This window comes from Rhinoderma darwinii, chromosome 11 (genome assembly GCF_050947455.1).
Source record: "Rhinoderma darwinii isolate aRhiDar2 chromosome 11, aRhiDar2.hap1, whole genome shotgun sequence".
NCBI lineage: Eukaryota > Metazoa > Chordata > Amphibia > Anura > Rhinodermatidae > Rhinoderma > Rhinoderma darwinii.
In genome coordinates this window covers 64274491-64292588 of record NC_134697.1, presented here as the reverse complement: position 1 = coordinate 64292588, position 18098 = coordinate 64274491, and the positions used below count along the sequence as shown (strand labels likewise).

Sequence of the window (18098 nt, the reverse complement as noted above, 5' to 3'; positions counted from 1 at the left end):
CGATCACATGAGACGTGCAGGACCCACTGACACTGAACCCGTCAGTGCCACTAATCTGACCTGATTCAGGTTTCAGCACTAGATACAGCTGCTCTGTATACAGAATACAAAGCAGCTGTATCTTAAAAAGTTAAAATATTTTTTAATAAAAAGTATTGAGAGTTGCACCAAATACACTGATATACATTTTTATGAAAAAAAAAACCAACACTCTTTCAAAAGTCTACAAAGCTTATAAAGAGTTACCGTAACTTCGCTTTCCATCACGATCTTACACAATGAGCGGTACCATTGCTAAAGGCAACTATATGATGCCTGAGTAGCCTGATGCATGGGTCCTATTGTAATAAATAGCGTGCGCTAGACTTTTACACTTCGTGTAAGATTAAGCGGGAGAGTAAAGTTATAGTGACGTAAGTTACGTATCTCAATGAATACTTCTGTGGAATTGTTTCCATGGTATGAAAGTATACTTTCATATGTGACTATGTCCCATATTTCTATAGTACCATCATAGCACTGTGCAGATTGTAACCCCTGATAACAGTCCCTATCCCTAGTGTGGCTCCTCTTTCAAGTACACATTATAGGACCAGTTTGAAAGCAGGCCATTTCACCTATCATTTATACTGTTAAGGATATTATATTGTGATCCTCCTGAATTTTCCTAAATTCAAATGACTGCTCATGAATATTCATTAGGTGTTCCACACTTTTTCAGCCCTGTTAGAATATATAATGCTGACCTGACCTGTCATGTGGCCTCGACTCACTGCTGATCTACAGTGAGTGTCCTTGGTCTCAGCCTTTACTTTACATGTCTAAGGCTGGGAACTCAATGCCCATGCTTAATAATACCGCTAAATGAATTTATCTAAATTGTAACCCTTTACCACCTGCATCTGCATGTTCTATACATTTATGTACAATTTCTTTTAGTAATTTGACTTCCTTAATTTGAAATTAAAATAGTTGCATGTGTATCTGCAAGAAAAACTAGATTGTAAGCTCTACTGGAGTAGGTACCAACAGCTTGTTTGTATTCTATAAATAATAACAATGTAACATAAAATAAAGGTACAGGATGCTATATGCTATATTCTGCATTGTAGTATCATAGAGCTCCCTCTAGTGGTAAATAGAGAAAAACAGCAATGGAAAAATATATATTTTTTTTTCATGTCTGGTTTAGATGGTGTCTATAGAACCATTTCAAAGTTTTCCTTCTCAAGAATAAATATTTTTAAGTGCTCATAAGTAACCTATTATTGTTGTTTCCAGGAGGTTGTGACGTTAAATGAAGAGACACTCAACACGCCATGTTATTGCCAGCTCGAGAGCCAGTCCTGTCACATTTTACTTGACCAGTTGGGGACCTATGCTTTTATAGGAGAATCTTATTCCAGATCTGCAGTAAAGAGGCTTCAGCTCGCTATATTTGCACCAATTCTCTCCACATCTCTGGAATACAATCTCAAGGTCTACTGCTTAGAAGACACTCCAGATGCATTGAAGGTAGCTTGCGTGTTTTTATTAACATGTCCTATAGCAAATGAGGTGAATTTTGTCTTCACTTACTGTTTCATTTCTCAGTTCACATTGTTTAAAGATACTATCCACAAGTAGGATTCGTTCAACTTACTATGTTCCTGTTTAACCAGGGAAGAAGCCTCAACACGGGTCAAGTCAACCATCTTCACTATAAAGTAGCAATATCAAAATCCTAACATACTGAGATTGCAGACAGCGCTGTACCCAATTATTTTTCCGGATGTTTTGAATCCTACAGATGTCATTCTTTGACATAACTGAATACGTTCTTTGATTGTAGATAGTTTTAGCTGCCTTATTCTAAATCTTAAAGAGGCTCTGTCAACACGTTATAAGTGCCTTATCTCCTACATAATGTGATCGGCGCTGTAATGTAGATAATAGCAGTTGTTTTTATTTTGAAAAACGATCATTTTTGACCAAGTTATGAGCAATTTTAGATTACGTTTCTTAAAGACCAACTGGGCGTGTTTTTACTTTTGATCAACTGGGTGTTGTAAAGAAGGTGTATGAGGCTGACCAATCAGTGACATACACTTCTCATTGTTCCAGCCCAGCATGATCCACAGCACAGTGAGATTGTGCAGTGAAAGAAGCTGGGCTGGAACAATGAGAAGTGTATGACGCTGATTGGTCACTGATTGGTCAGCCTCATACACTTCTTTACAACACCCACTTGGTCAAAAGTAAAAACACGCCCAGTTGTCCATTGAAAAGCTCATTTGCATAAATATAAAATAGCTCATAACTTGGGCAAAAATGATTGTTTTTAAAAAAACAACAACTTTGCTGTTCTCTACATTACAGCGCCGATCACATTCAATAGGAGATAGGGATTTGATAATCTGGTGACAGAGCCTCTTTAATTTACCCCTTCTGATTTCTTGGTGGAACCAGAATCCTAATATTTTTTTATCCTTTTTTTTAACATGTATTTAACTGTTGGTATATTTTTGCCACGGTGACACACGAAAGTGTCTTGTATGTTTATTTTCCCTTAAATAAAATTTGGTAGTGCTAGAGAGGCAGTCTATATTTAAAAGGGATGTCTGCTTTGGACAATCTCTTTTTGAAAAACCGGTCCTTTGACGATAACATGATCTTTGGTGTACCACTGCTTAGATTCCCCTTGATCAGCTGTAACCTGTGGAGGACCTAGTCAGAAAGTGTTAATTTCTCTAACAGCGCAACCACAGGAGACATGAAGCATTACACCGTGCCCATTGAAATCAATAGACTGTCTATGTAATGCACAGAGGTGTCGGGTCCTCCAGAGTGAGAGACTCTATTTGTAACCATCTCCTAAATAAGGGGCCCCTCTATTAACTCAGCATCCTCTAATATTCTATTTATGATAACAGAAAATCCCTAGATGTAAACTGTCAGGAATGTGTGTATTCAAGCATTTCATTGCTTCAGCAGTTTATTCATTAGGATTTCTATTACTTATTGTTGAGTGCAGATATAAGGCAAGTGCTATTATATAATTTGATACTGCTGCGCAACTTAATGCCCTATGAACCAGAACGGAGATCTCTTGGCCCAGTTCACACGGAGTTTCTTGACGCGGAAACCACTTCGGAAAACGCGCCAAAAAACTTTGGAAAATGCCTCCAGTTGATTTCAATGGGAGGCGGAGGCGGTTTTTTTCCCGCGAGCGGAAAAAAATGCTCCCGGGAAAAAGAAGCAACATGCCCTATCTTCGGGCGTTTTACGTCTCTGACCTCCCATTGACATCATTGGGAGGCAGAGAAAGCGTATTTCGCTGTGTTTTTGCCCGTGACGCTCAACGAGCATGAGCGAAAAATGCGGCAAACGGCGTGCAGGCAGATCAAAATCTGCCTCAAAATTCCAAACAGAATGTCCCATGCATAACATGGTCGGCAATTCATTTGAATGGCCAGCATGTGGTGTTACTTTTCCCCTGCAGTGGCTGCTTCAGGGAAAATGTATAGCTAGATCCCTGGTGATAACAGCTGATCTCCATGGGTTAGAGAGGCTCAATCCACAACGATCAGCTGATCGCCGTGCCAGTTTCTATATAAAACAAGCCATTTTTAATATTACACAATAAAAAATAAGGTTTCTAAATTATTGTCCTGTTACCTTCAATTCAAGAAGTTAATAGAAAATCGGAAGATAAATCAAAATTGACAAACTTCAGTTCTGAACATAGTACAAATGCTTAATGGTTTAATGTGGAAGGAGTTAGAAAATGAATAGGTGACATTAGCTGGAGACAGTTCTGTGGAAGTTCTGGTTAATAATGTAAACCATTTATGTTTTTATAGCAGTTGGATTAAACTCTGGTAACCTCAAAAATGGCTTATTAACGGCATAAATCAGTCACAGAAATGTGCTGATACAGGGACATTCATTAGCAGACCTTTATAAACTCTGAGCTCAAATACTATTTCAGTAGTAAAAAGAGTTCGCTAATTAAAAGTACCAAACGCTTCCTTATTTTAAGATTTTAAATATTCAAATGACTCGCATTAAGACAACATATAGATGTCTAACCTTGTAACTCTTCGGTAATTAATGTTCTCCGCTACCTTCCTTAGTGTTTAAAGGGCAAAAAAGTAATTATTTTTACTACTTCTCAAGTTTTGCATACAAGTGAGTGAATTTATTCCTAATGACCTAATTATCTCAACAGATAATTTAAGCAAACAAACTAACGAAGAGATTACTTGAATAAATAAGTAAAAGTCCGCTCGCGTTTTCAGCCTCCTGTTCTTTAAATATTCTAGGACAGCTCCGCAGTGCCAGCTACTTCTAAGGGTTTCTAATTGAGATCATGATTAATGATATTCTGTATTTCCTGTTTTAGGGGAATAAAATGATTTTCAAATTATCTTTTAAATTAATATTTGTTAAGAAAATGATGTTTAATTATTCTGATTATGTAATATTTTTTTTTATGTGAAGTGGAGTTTTTCCATTTATCTTGATTACTTAATTAGAAATAACATTTCACTCTCTTCTCCGAAGTCACAAAATCAATCAGAGGGCACCAAATTAATAGATTGTCAGTCAATTAAGTTGGACAATCCCTTTATGATGTGCAAATTCAAAAAGTCTAGGCATAACGTTTTTGTTTGCGTGTACCATGTAATAATAATTATATATGCCAGCAACCATGTTGTCACACTTTTTCCACATTACGGAGAGAGTAGCGCTAAACATATAGAGAGCTGATTGGGGCAAGAAATTCACCATGATGTTCAAAGGGGTTTTCAATTGATGGCCTATCCTTAGAAATGCTAGACACAGCCATATTTGTATGCTTCTTCCTATTAATTGGTTGGGTCCTGGGTGATGAACCCCATGATCATAAATTGTCTATCTTAAGGATAGGCCATCGATTAAAAATCCTGGAAAAGGGTAATTTGGATTGTTGTCTCTTCCATCCAGTCTTCTGCACGAAATCCTAATTTCATAACCACTTTCAAATTCTTGTCAGTAAAATAACATGAATAGCAGATACAGGGTGCGGATTAGTTTATTGTAAAGACAGGAACGTAGAGGAAAGAACACAACAATTCTACACATATTTAATTAGATGTATGGAAATAGGGATAACATTGACTTAAAATTTTTAAAAAAAACTAAAAACCTGGAGATATCTGCAAGACCCCAGAAAACGATCTTTCAGAGAAGAAATGTTTTATGGTTGTTTATTCTCAACTGGAAAACCAAGACAAATTAGGTAAACCCAAAGGATATCTGGTTGTTTCCATCCAACAGACTCCACCTTCCTGTATCTACTGTTTCTATTCCGAGAAAAATGTACATAAGATAAAAATAATAAATAACATAAATATAGGTAGGGTAGGCATCTTGGTGTTTTTCCACGATTACGGTTTCATGTGCCAATCCTTTCTAACTGTTGATGGTGTAATGTAAAATATATGTTGAATTTATAGTAATATTTTCTCTCTTCCTTTCCATATAGGAAGTTCTAGAGCTGGAGAAGACCTTAGGAGGATACTTAGTAGAGGAACCAAAGCCACTGATGTTCAAAGACAGTTACCACAACCTGCGTTTATCTATTCATGATATTCCTCACTCACTGTGGAGAAGCAAATTACTAGCAAAATTCCAGGTGAGTGGATGTATATGTGTGTAAGTATTGAGTGTAAGGGTAAGTTCACACAGGTTAGATTTGCAGCGGATGTTCCGCAGGGCTGGTCTGTGTTGATCTGTCCACCTGGGATGATGTTATGTTCCATGCGACCGCTGCAGTGTCACATGAACTGAGATGTCATCCCATGAGGCCAACTAATAAAAGACCAGTCAGGGGAGCAGGAACTCTTCACTATGGCATTATCAGGGGAGCGGAGTATAGTGTTTTTTTCCCTCTTCTTTGCAGCAGCAAATCCAGACAAAAGTCTGCGCCAAATCAAACACTGTTCGGCGCAGACTCTCGGCCAGAATTCTCTGCAGAATCGGAGTCGGATTTGCTGCAAAGTTTTCCGAAGCAAAGCTGACTATTGTGAACATACCCTTAAAGGAATTGTCTAGTTTAGAAAAACTATTTTTGTATACAGTGAAACCTCTCTGAGAAGACCACCCCCATAACCAGACATAAAATGTTGTGGCAGATTTTCAGTTCTACCAAATATAATGCATACTGGGCATCTTCTTTGAGAACACTACCCCCATTGCAATTTTGGGTGGTCGTCTCAAATAGCTTTTGTCTCAAGTGACCGCTGCAGAGGTTTTGTCCCATGTAACTATAAATTAAAATATAAATGGAATGCGGTTTGCTTACTTCAGGAGATACCTTTTTATCACATCTGGAGTGGAAGTCAACGGTCGTTGCATTGTACATTCACTTTGGAGAGGTACAGTTTGGCTTCGATCGAGCTCACATGCAAAATTTGTGTAAGGCAAGTGGAAGGAGAAGGACAGATATTCCAGTTGCATACTAACCTGGAAGAGGTAAGAAAAACGTATTGCTGTCAAATATTGATGAAAGTGTCAGTCCAGTTATACTCTCCTTCCCTAACTAACATCGGACATGGAGAGACGCTCCTGCGCGCTGGGCGTTACTGTTGCTGTGTCAACCGTGCAATGCCCAGAGAATATTGTGCACGGGTCCAGTTATAATAAATTGGAAACGACCACGGTACTCTATGGACACATTAAAATGATCCTCCAGTCCTGGGACAACATTTTAAATATAGTGTATATGGAGTAATAATATCTAATGCCCTCCAGTTGTGCCCCTCTGCTGTGAATCCGCCGTTTTAGGGTCCCCTCTGTACTGTCCCAAAATGTCTGCAGTGCTTCTTAGACTGCGAGCCTGAGACACTCCCACTGTTCTCGTATTGGCCAGAGCTTCTCGCTTGAGCAGTTCTGTCCAATCCGTGAACGGAGGGACTGTCTTAGACTCAGTCTGAGAAGCGCTGTGGCCATTTTGAGACAATATAGAGGGGACCCTAAAACGGCAGATCCATGGCAAAGGGGCACAACTAGGGGGCATCAGATAATATTGCTCAATATACTCTGTCCTATTTATAATTTCGTCCTGAGGGTCGATTTATCCACTAAAAAAATATCCACTAAAGGTGCCACCAGCATATGATACCTACCAAACTTACAGAAACTCCCATTACATATTTAAATAAAGGTACACTTTAACACGTTAGACTAGATGTGTCAGGGGCATAGCTGTCAGGGCATGTGTGCTGGGTGCCACTTCAGGGCAATTAGATACAGGGCTAGGGCAGCATCGATTTCATTGGAGCACAGCGGTTCGTCCGTACGTGGCTGCACCTGGTACTGCAGCTCAGCACCATTCACTATTGCAAAGTCCAGGCTAAATAATTGTACTGTTTCTATTTATGCTTTGCAGTTTTTTTCTTTAACGGCAATACTCAAATGCACAGTGGTACTATGAGCCGACCTGCGGTTTACACCAGATGTTAACGGCATTAGAAATATTCATATGTAGAGTAAACGTTTATCATCCAGTCACCGACAGAAGTGGTGACTGTATAGGCCAATAGCAATAAGCATAAATAAGCTGGTGTGTTCTCGTACTTTTATTCATTTATGTGTGTGCTTATTTACTTGGACTGTATTCTCCGCGTTGAACTGTTGTTTCTTTAGGGTAATTTCACCCATAAGTTTTTAATGTGTTTTTGAATATCGTGATTTGTAGAAAGCATTAATTATTCAGGTTTAGATTAGTGTTGTAAAGTTTCTGAATGACTAGCAATTATGTAGTCTGTGAATGTGGAATGTCTATCATTAAACCGAGCACACTGCAGACAAAGGGACCGGCATTATTGGAATAAATACTATAATATAACTTTACATAAAATACACAACGTATTATTAAACATTGGAACTTTATACCCTTCATTACTTTAGCAAGACAATGCATGTAGAACAACATCAAAATCTACTACAACCAGCGGTACCAGTGAACTTCCCTAAATAAAATGAGGAAATATATACCAAATATACCTACAGTCATGTCTCACAGTGGACACTTTATTTCTTATTCTTTTTACCTTTACCTTTATTCTTTACCTTTACAAAGATATATTTTTTTTAGCATAATTTGCTGCCAATCTTATGTCCGTGTTGACCAGCAGACTTTTCCCCTAGGGAGATAAGGATCACACAAGTTGGATTTGATCCTATCTCATCCTGTTGTGTCTTAAAGGGAATGTGTTGCCAGAAAAACATGTGTTTTTTTTTTTTTTTTTAGTTAAACAATTAGTGTGTAGGTGATTAAACATTGTTCTAATTTTTTTTATTTTTTCCACAAGTCAGGAAATATTATAAATTGGATTCAATTTATAATATTTCCCAGCACTGGTCACTAGATGGAGCAATTCCCAAAATTGCAGCATTGCATGTGGTAAAGCAACCACATTGCTTTATGCTGCAAAATTGGGAAAAAATCCCTCGCTCTAGTGAGCTCTCAGAATCCCCCCCTCCTTTATCCTGGCTAGTGCCGGGAGAAACGAGGGGTTTGAATGGTCTAACCTCCTACACTGTGTGTCGCCATTTTTTGAGCTAACACACAGTGTAGAAGGTTTACATACACTAGTAAAACACACTGAAACACGCACATACATAGAAATCACTTACCTGCTCCAGTCGCCGCCGCTCCCTCCGGTCCGTCTGCTCCGTCTGCTGCCGCTGCTCCATGTGCACAAGTCCGGAAGCCGCGACCGGAAGTAGTAATCTTACTGCCCGGCCGCGACTTCCGGTCCACAGGAAAATGGCGCCGGACGGTGCGCATTTCAAATCGGACTGTGTGGGAGCGGCGCATGCGCCGTTCCCACACACACGGCGTACACCAAAGTGGATGGAACGGGCCCCGTTCGCAGTCCCTATGGGACTGGAGCTGCCGTATTCCATGTCTGTATGTGTCGTTAATCGACACATACAGAAATGGAAAAAAAATGGCAGCCCCCATAGGGAAGAAAAAGTGTAAAAATAGAAAAAAGTAACACACAAACACACAAATAAATACAAACGTTTTTAATAAAACCCTAACATAAAACTGATATTAAAAAAATTTTTTGGGTGACACTGTTCCTTTTAAGGACCGTTTACACCGGTCTATAAGTGGCCGATGCGGCAAGCGCCGATCAACGAGACATCGTTGATCGACGCTCCTTTGCTACAGTCACACGGAGCTATGGATAGGGACGAGCCGTCGTTACTCCGATTGCTCGCCCCCATACATTATTATCATGTTGGCAGCACAGCGCAGAGCAGGTCCCATCTTCAAAACTCTGGTCCCCTTAGTATACTGTAGAATCTGTTTAGTCTTTCATGGCCAAAAATAGCAGTCCATCATAAGTCACAAACATAATCATTGTTATTTCCATATTTCTATTTTAACAGAATGCCAAATCATTTGATCCTTTTTTTTCACATCCTGGAAGTAATGTAACAACGCAACTAGGACCTTATGCCTTTAAAATCCCAATGTCAATTCGACAAAAAATCTGCAACAGTTTGGATGCTCCAAACACTAGAGGAAATGACTGGAGGCTGTTGGCACAAAAACTCAGCATGGATCGGTAAGCTAGCCATTTCTAAGGGCTTTAAATTGTATGCCCAAGGGCAAAAGCAAGTGACCAACATTTATGGAAGCCTTATGTATGCAATAATTAAAAGCTTGGAAGTTGAGGATAATGGGGAATGTACAACTTGTTAAATCTTTGCACACTATATAAAAATGTATTGGAAATTGGTTTAAGTTTGTACCGTTACTGTTATATCTAAAATATGCAAATCATGGTCTTTAAAAGGGGTTATCGTTTTTAAAATCTCTTTTTTATTAGAAGGGACCCCTGAAAATAAGCGGACCACAGGGTGTCCTGCTGCTGGGACCTCCAGGGATCAACTGTAATCTGCAGCGAAATACTGTCAGCAAGTGTTTAATTTTCCTGCAGCGCCACCACAAGGGAAAATGAAGCATTGCATGATGCCTATTTAAAGAGGCTCTGTCACCAGTTTTTAAGTGCCCTATCTCCTACCTAAGGTAATAGGAGCTGTAATGTAGATAACAACAGTTTTATTTTTGACCGAGTTATGAAATGTTTTCGTTTTATGCTAATTTCTTCTGAATGCACAACTGGGCGTTTTATTTACTTTAGACCAAGTGGGCGTTGTAAAGAGAAGTGTATGACGCTGACCAATTGGCGTCATACACTTCTCTTCATTCATGTTCAGCTGAGATCACGCGAGATCACGCTGTGCTGTCACTTACTCCCACATTAACTTTACCGGAGTGTCGGGAGAATGACTAGACATCGCCTTGGGCATTTAGAAGAAATTGGCATAAAATGAAAGATAGCCATAACTCCATCAAAAATAAACGTTTTTACAAAAAAAAACAACCTTTTTATCTTAATTTTACCTTAGGTAGGAGATAGGGCACCTATAAACTGGTGACAGAGCCTATTTAAATCAATAGACTGTTTGATTAACATACAGACATGATGGGTTATCCAGAATGAAAGAGACTCTTTCTCTGCGACTGCTGATTGACAGAGGTTCTGAATGATGAACCCCCTTTAATAACTCTCAGTTTACCCTAATAGGGTATTTGAAAATAATTTTTCTAAAATGGACAATTCTTTTAAGTTAAAATGAACGATCGGGGACACCTTTAGTAGCTTGTTAATTTTCACACACAAAAAATCAATAAAATGGTTATGCGCTTTGTTTTTCTTCTCCAGATATCTAAACTATTTTGCCACCAAAGCCAGTCCAACAGGGGTTATTTTGGACTTATGGGAAGCCTTACACCAAGACGATGGGGATCTCAACACTCTTGCTAGTGCCTTGGAAGAAATGGGCAAGAGTGAGATGATGCTCGTCATGGCAACAGAGGGTGACTGCTGATGAGCTCTTGACATAGTTGACGTGCCTCCATGAATTTGTAGGAGATGTTATACTGGTTAACAGCAGAGAGGCCCTTGGTCCTGAAACAAGAGACTTTTCTTTCCTTGTTTATGCTGGAAGACTCCGCAGCCGTGTAGTGGGGAGAATGAATACTATTATGGTCTAATCACAACCAGCCTTAGAAATCCTTACATACTGTTTACAAGCCATCCAAGTGTCTAATGAAATTTCTTCACATGCCACTCCACAACATGCCAGACACAAGGAAAGCATCTTCGTTACCATCACAGCTGCTGGCAGACATCTTTTATGTTACCTTTCTAAACATCTAAGACGTTGTAGTTTTATGCTCTTTCATTTCCTCCATCTTTAAACATGATATGTATTCCTTGAAAGATCATGTCCAATCTGATCAAACTACTTCTATCCTGTCCAAGCTTGGAACAGCCTTACTACTGAGGCAAAAGGTTTCTTAGGAAACGCAAGTTTATTATCCAGATCTTTGGATGAGTCTTTGTTTTATATGTTAATGAGTGACATTTCTGGGTATGATTGAGGCCGGCTCAACATTTTTCTCTGGTAGAAGATTCTAACTGTAGACAAAATGTACTTCAATGGCTTATTTAAACGTTTGGGGCCTACTGTCAGTATGTCATTGGGAAATATTCTGCATCAACTTTCTTGCTATTTTTTATTGTCCCATAATACCTGAAACGAAACCCTACACAGCTCAGGGAAAAAAATGGGGGCCACTGGAGAGAAAATGAATGCTCAAAGAGTAATTGCATAAAACTTTTTATATGTCATAGAAACATATTAGAAGTTTTGATCGTAAGGGTCTCTAGGGGCTGAGATGCCCAACTCTGCTGAAACAAAGCTCAGCTGAGCGGTTCTGCACCTGCGATTCAGCGAAAATGAGGGTCTCAGCACCCAGACCCCCACCAATCAAAACTTCTGATATGCCTCTATGACATACAAAAAGCTTTGTGAAAGTGCAGGTAATAAAATCATGTCAGCAAAGATATAGAGCAGTGAGCATGGCAGTCAGTAAGAAATTTACCTTCGTTTTTCAGTTTTATTAAAAGCGTAAAACTTAGTTTGTTATCGGTTGTGGTATTTGCTGGCCAGGCCCCTGATGATCACATTTTAAGTATTTCCAAGTTCCCGTGTTTGGTTTCCTTATTCTTAAATTTAAAAAATCATTCATTAGTGCTGACAGAATTGGATATATAGCCTGGAAATGTGCTTTTTATCTATTTCTATACTTTCATTTAAATATCTAGGTACAGTAATAATTCAAATTATAGACGGCAAAAGCAACCATTCCCATTGCTCAAGCTCAGGAAGTGAATGGAAGCTTCTTTATTTCTTTCTGTTCTCCATGTTAAATGACAAACCCTCAGTCCTGCCATGATAGTAAGGCCTGATTCACACGAGCGCTGCGCATCTCGGACATGAAAAACGGCAGTTTTTCATGTCCGAGGTGCATCCGTGCTCTACGCTGCGGGACGCGATGTCTTGCATTTCCCATAGTTGAGTCTATGGAGGGATGCGTGATGCGCGAAAAGAACGGACATGTCCTATTTTCTCACGGACCCTTCACACGGTCCGTTGAAACATGGGCTGTGTGAACGGCCCCATTGAATTACATAGGTCCGTGGGACGGCCGCTGTTTCAACGGCCGTCCCACGGACGTTTAACACGTTCGTGTAGATAAGCCCCAAGAAGTTCAAAACATTTATCTGTTTTCTCCTATAAGTAAACATTTTAGAGTATTTGAGGGTATTTAAATGGCTTGTTTCGAATTCGAGAAAAAAAATCTGCTGTTTTACCTGAAACCGCGCCACTCTTGACTCTGGGATGTGTCTGGTATTGCTTCTCAGCCCCATTCACTTCAATACCAACACAGCACCAGACACAGCCCATAGACAAGAATGGCAGTGTTTTTGGGGGGGGGGGGGGAAGCAGATCCTCTTTTCCAATTCTGGACAACCCCTTTAATGAAACAACCTCCATGGGGCAATGGTCGGCTTTTTTTTATTTAATTGTTGATTTTAACACACACTTTCTTTCTTTTTTTTTCTGTCTATTTCTCACCGTTCTTCATTTTATAGTTTTAAAAAAATACATACGTATGTCATTATTGGATTTGAAATCTATTTTTCAAGTAGCAAATGCTCATTTATGTACCACTACAAAATGTAAAGAGAATTGGATTAAAAGTGTTATTTTTCTACTTCAAGTTGGATTTCTCATTCACGTTGTACTATTCTTTTTACATACTGTTTTTGGTGGGGGGGGGGGGCTTGTCTGAAAAAATTATTTATCAGTGGTAAAAAGGTGGTAACCTGTACCGTAATGTATCTTATTCTCTTACCAAAGGGCTCCTTAAAATTTGTTCTTTTCTCTCCATGGCTCAGCACAATGGGGACATAAGAGTACAAACCACTGATTGGATGGATTTTGGAGAATTTGGGTAAGCAACTGTATTTTGGTTACCACAGAGGCCATATGCATCCTTGGCCCACCGAGGACCAACCAATATATTCAATTCAACTGTTGTAAAACAGTAAGTTGTCCTGAGGATTGCATATGTCACTGTAGTCGTCCAATCACAGGGCACTAAAGAGTCATACCTTGATGCTAATGTTAATAAGTGTGAATAATTTGGGGTCTGTGAGAATCATATGTTCTAGTGAGGTTACGACATTTTTCCTAATGTTACTAAAATCTTGACTGTCTATACACTTTTGTGGTTAGAAGAAACTAGTGCAGTGAAATGTCTTTAATCCGTAATTAATGGCGCCAGATGCGCGTTAATATATAAGTCTGAATTATTAGACTATAACAGAAAATAAAAAGTACACAACATTTACTTGTACGGCTAAAGAGCCTCAAGGAAGACCAAAAATCCTGATATAAAATATGCAGCTATTACCGGAGTCTCCTAATTGGTTATGTCTGCTCAGTCTTCTGTGTTGGAAACAAATGTCAGACGATCAGATGCTGGATGAAAGGAATTTTACTGTAAATACAACCTCGTTTTATACAAATGTGCCAAAGATTACCATATTTTTACAAATATCTACCTTTCCTTACTTTTCCAGTTCAAAACTAATCACGAAGATATTTTTCTATTTCCAGACAAAGTTGACCGTATAATTCGGAAGTTAGGCTATGTTCACACAAGCGACATACGTCCTTTTTTAATGGGTTGAAATGTAAATCATAATGAATGATTACGTTTCGGAAAACTCAAGATCAATGTGCCATTAACGGTAATATTTCTTTAAAGTGTAGTTCCAGTTGTAAGGATGATGCGTCTCCTCCCAGAAGTTTAAAAATAGCGCCGGAAAAGCTGGTGGTTCTTAGGTAATCATATTATACTCTAAGCCTCTCCTGCAAAGCGCCTTTAAAACTTCTAGAGGGAGATATCTCTTTGTAGCTGGAACCTAAAGCGACCCTCCGGTTCCGGGAAAACATTTTAAGTATGATGGTGTAGATGGAGTAATATTACCTGGTGCCCTCCAGCTGTGCCCCTCTGCCGTGGATTCGCATGAGCAGTTCTGTCCAATCCGTGAACAGGGGGCCTGTCTTAGACTCAGTCTGAGAAGCGCTGTGGCCATTTTGAGACAACACAGAGGGGACCCTAAAACTGTTGATTTACGACATAGGGGAGCAACTGGAGGGCACCAGGTAATATTACTCCATATACACCAGCACATTTATAATTTTGTCCTGAGACAGGAGGGTCACTTCAACGCTTGTTTGAGTCTGATTGCTCTATAGAGTAAAACAGGAGGAAAGTTACAATTCTGTCCATTTTGCTTGTGAAATGTTTTAATTAAGACCTCAAACATGTTGAACTGCACCAGATTTCAATAGCGTTCTTATAGGAAATGGTCTATTTAACCCCTTTGTCCCAAAACCATCAAAAATTATGTATCCGCCCATTTTAACGTGATTACAAAGTTTACCTAATTGATGGTAGAAATCCATTTCAAGCATTAAAAAGTTGAACGGTGATAATTCAATTAGTTTTATTAAAATAAATTCTATCTTGTGACCAGGCTGCTATAATTGATGGCGTAAGCCATAGTACAAGTGATCAGTGTGTAGAAGGAATGTGAGCATGATGCCTCCACATACACGTGTATATACAAAACATGAATATTTCCTAAGTAGGAAAAAATTCAGAAAATGAAAGGTCTTTGGGTTAAAACATTGAAATAGATTTTTATTACTGTAATATTCTTACATTTTTATACTTTTCCTGTTCTAGTGAAGCATAATTTTACTAAACTGTAATCAATCAACTTTACAGAACAAATCAGAACTATTAGATCTTTATGAAGCTTTTTATTGGGCTTGAAATATTTTAGTTATATATTATTGAAAAAAACAACAACACATTCATGATGTTGCTGTAAATGAAGATTAAGATAGTACTTTTCTCCAGACACACATTCATCTCATTGCTATATACTTACATTGCAGTTTGTTGGAAGAGAGATGGAAAGGTTTGTTTTTGTTGTTTTTTCCAAAGAATGCGGATGCACAAAATGACAGAACACCAACCCTATAATTTTACCTGATCAGGAAATGGAGATTGCTGGAAAAGATATGTCAGTATTAAAGGGTTTTACCACTAATAACATTTATCACTTATCCACATGATAAATATATGATTGCTGTGGGCCACACCACTGGGACCCCTACCGATCACTAGAATGAGGGTCCAGACCCTTGTTCCTTCTCTGCACGATCGCAGTCCGGAGGATTTTGAATTGGAGCCCAGTTGTGCTTGTGTCTGCGTGTATTCAATGTCTGAGGGGCCGATGAAGACAGCTGAGCGCAGCACTCGACTGTTTCTGTCGGCCCCGTATAGACGTTGAATGGAGCGGCAGCAGACATGCGCAACTGCCATTCCATTCAAAATCCTTCTTACTGCGATCGTGCATTGAGGAGTAACAGGGTCGGGACCTCATACTGGTGATCGGTTGCGGTCCTGCAGGATGACAGTTTATTTTCTGTTCACTTTTCATTTGATTCTATCTTTGGTGTACCATTAATATGTTTTTTTTAGCTATCGGCGCTCTGCTTTCCTAATACTGAGCTCCACCTTTCCAGCATAGACCTGTTCTGGCTACCTGCAGCCACCACTAGGGGAACCCTTAGAAGCTTACTGCATATTGTTTATCCCTCAAACTCAATAATACACACTAAATACATTAGGTAGTAAAGGTCCAATCGACAAGACGGCTCGTTGATTGGCGCTCGTTTGCTCCGTTTATAAGGAGCTATGATCGGTTACTATGATCATTCATACCCATACATTATTTCGGCAGCAAATCTACTTGTTTATTCAGAGAGATGTGCTGCCAACTAGCGACCATTTTATTCCACATAAACAAACCAATCAGTCGAGGAAAGAGTGTTTGCTCGTTAATTGGCTGATAGTTGCCGTTTACACAGGGCAGTGATCGGGAATGAGTGTTTGTGTAAAGGCTCATTTGCCCGATCATTGGCCCCTGTAAAGGGCCGTTATCTTCTGAGTAGTGACTGTAGGCAGCTAGATCAGGATCTTTCAACTCTAGGTCTATTCAGGTGATTTGGAGTGCTGGATCAGAAACCTGGAACTCCGAACCATATAAAGATGCATTAAGAAATGAATAGTAGTCTTATTTAGATAATAAAATCATGTAGAATGGCAGACATTCACTTTAAGCTTTAATGGAAGCAGTTGTTTAGACACCAAACTAGTTGCATTTTGGGAATAAATAATTGTATACTTTCTTATCTCTCAGGGAATATTGGTGTATAGCTTGAGCATTATAGAACACAAAGTGTACACACAATTCTTTCAGGCTTTTTCTCTCAGGTTCATTTTGTTTTAATTCCTGTTTGTGCTTTTTAGAATGCGCAGAATAACAAGTTACAATGCTTTAGATCCTTTAAGAATTTCTCACTACGTCTACTTTTCTTTTTACTATTGCACTACAAATGTAGGGGTGCCGATTACTGAGGACTTACCTAGGCCATACATACTAGAATATGTAGCACATTTGGTCTACATTTGTCTAACTAGCTATTAAAAATACATTAACTACAGAATGACTGACAATTTATCTACCATTATGAATGACCATTACATTGCATCAAAGGAACTTCGCTTACCCTTCAGTGTAATTGTTTCCTAAGAAAACCGCAGCATAAATAATCTGAGGCAGTTTTCATATACGTATACCTGCTAAGCCCATACGCACACACGGTAAAAACCTTGGTTACTTTTTGCCACCGCTATGGGACGCTTTTTGTATACGGCTTCAATTCAAGTCTGTAGGAGAGATTCTCCAAGTTTATGCTGTTGGGTTCTTAGAAAGACATTGTAACATTAGCTACATTTCATTAGTTAATTTGAACGCATCTGAAATCTTTAAGTTTTTTTTTTTCTGTATGAAAGTACATCTTCTCTAAAGCCCCCAAATATGTAATGTTAGAGGAGAGAGTAATCGTCGTAGAAGCCTCGGTACCACAGTGCCTTGACATTGCATTTAATTACACGTATTATCACTGAATTTCTTGGTGGCGATTCGTTGTTCAGATCTTCACTGAACTTACTGTTTTTTGGGTATCTTTGGGTAGACCCATCTGAATAAAGTATGTGGCAGATTACATGATTTGATCAAAGTATTTGCTAAGAACGTTACTTTTATTAAATCTAGTAAAATGGTATGTATATAAATATGCAGGCATATCTTGGTGCTTGCATTTGGTGTGTCAGTCAAGGCCAATAAGCGCCTGTAAGTTATTTTGATCACGTTAAAGGCATTTTGACATGGTACAGATTTGCCATAGATAAATCCACCTTTTGATTTTTATTTTTTTTAGGAAATCTGTGGCTAAAAGTCAGATTCCTGTCGCAGATTGGCCACCAGATCTGCCCGGGATTTAGCCCCGATGTGATTAAAAAGTGCTAATCCGCAGCTTTTTAGTGCTGAACCTAGATTTTTAAATCTGCAGCGCGTTTATGTTTCCGTATAGATATTTCCGTGTGTGTGCGTGCGTATAGGGTATAAAATAGCATATTAACATGCCTTGTAGGCAGATTCTATCAGGATTTTGGCATGTAATCTAAATCCTTACAGAATCCCGTGCAT

The 18098-nt window shown here is 39.0% G+C and overlaps 1 protein-coding gene across 2 annotated transcripts in view; it reads left to right on the top strand.

Annotated features, from left to right (window-relative positions):
- UNC5B (unc-5 netrin receptor B) overlaps window positions 1-13121 on the top strand; it is a 147552-nt gene extending 134431 nt beyond the window's left edge. For both annotated transcript variants that reach the window (XM_075841687.1, XM_075841686.1), the window contains 5 exons: window positions 1282-1515; window positions 5510-5659; window positions 6334-6498; window positions 9430-9608; window positions 10773-13121. In XM_075841687.1, the coding sequence (XP_075697802.1) occupies window positions 1282-1515; window positions 5510-5659; window positions 6334-6498; window positions 9430-9608; window positions 10773-10938 (894 nt within the window). In that variant the 3' untranslated portion in view covers window positions 10939-13121. The remainder of the gene's footprint in view (window positions 1-1281; window positions 1516-5509; window positions 5660-6333; window positions 6499-9429; window positions 9609-10772) is intronic.
- The last annotated feature ends 4977 nt before the right edge of the window (window positions 13122-18098 follow it).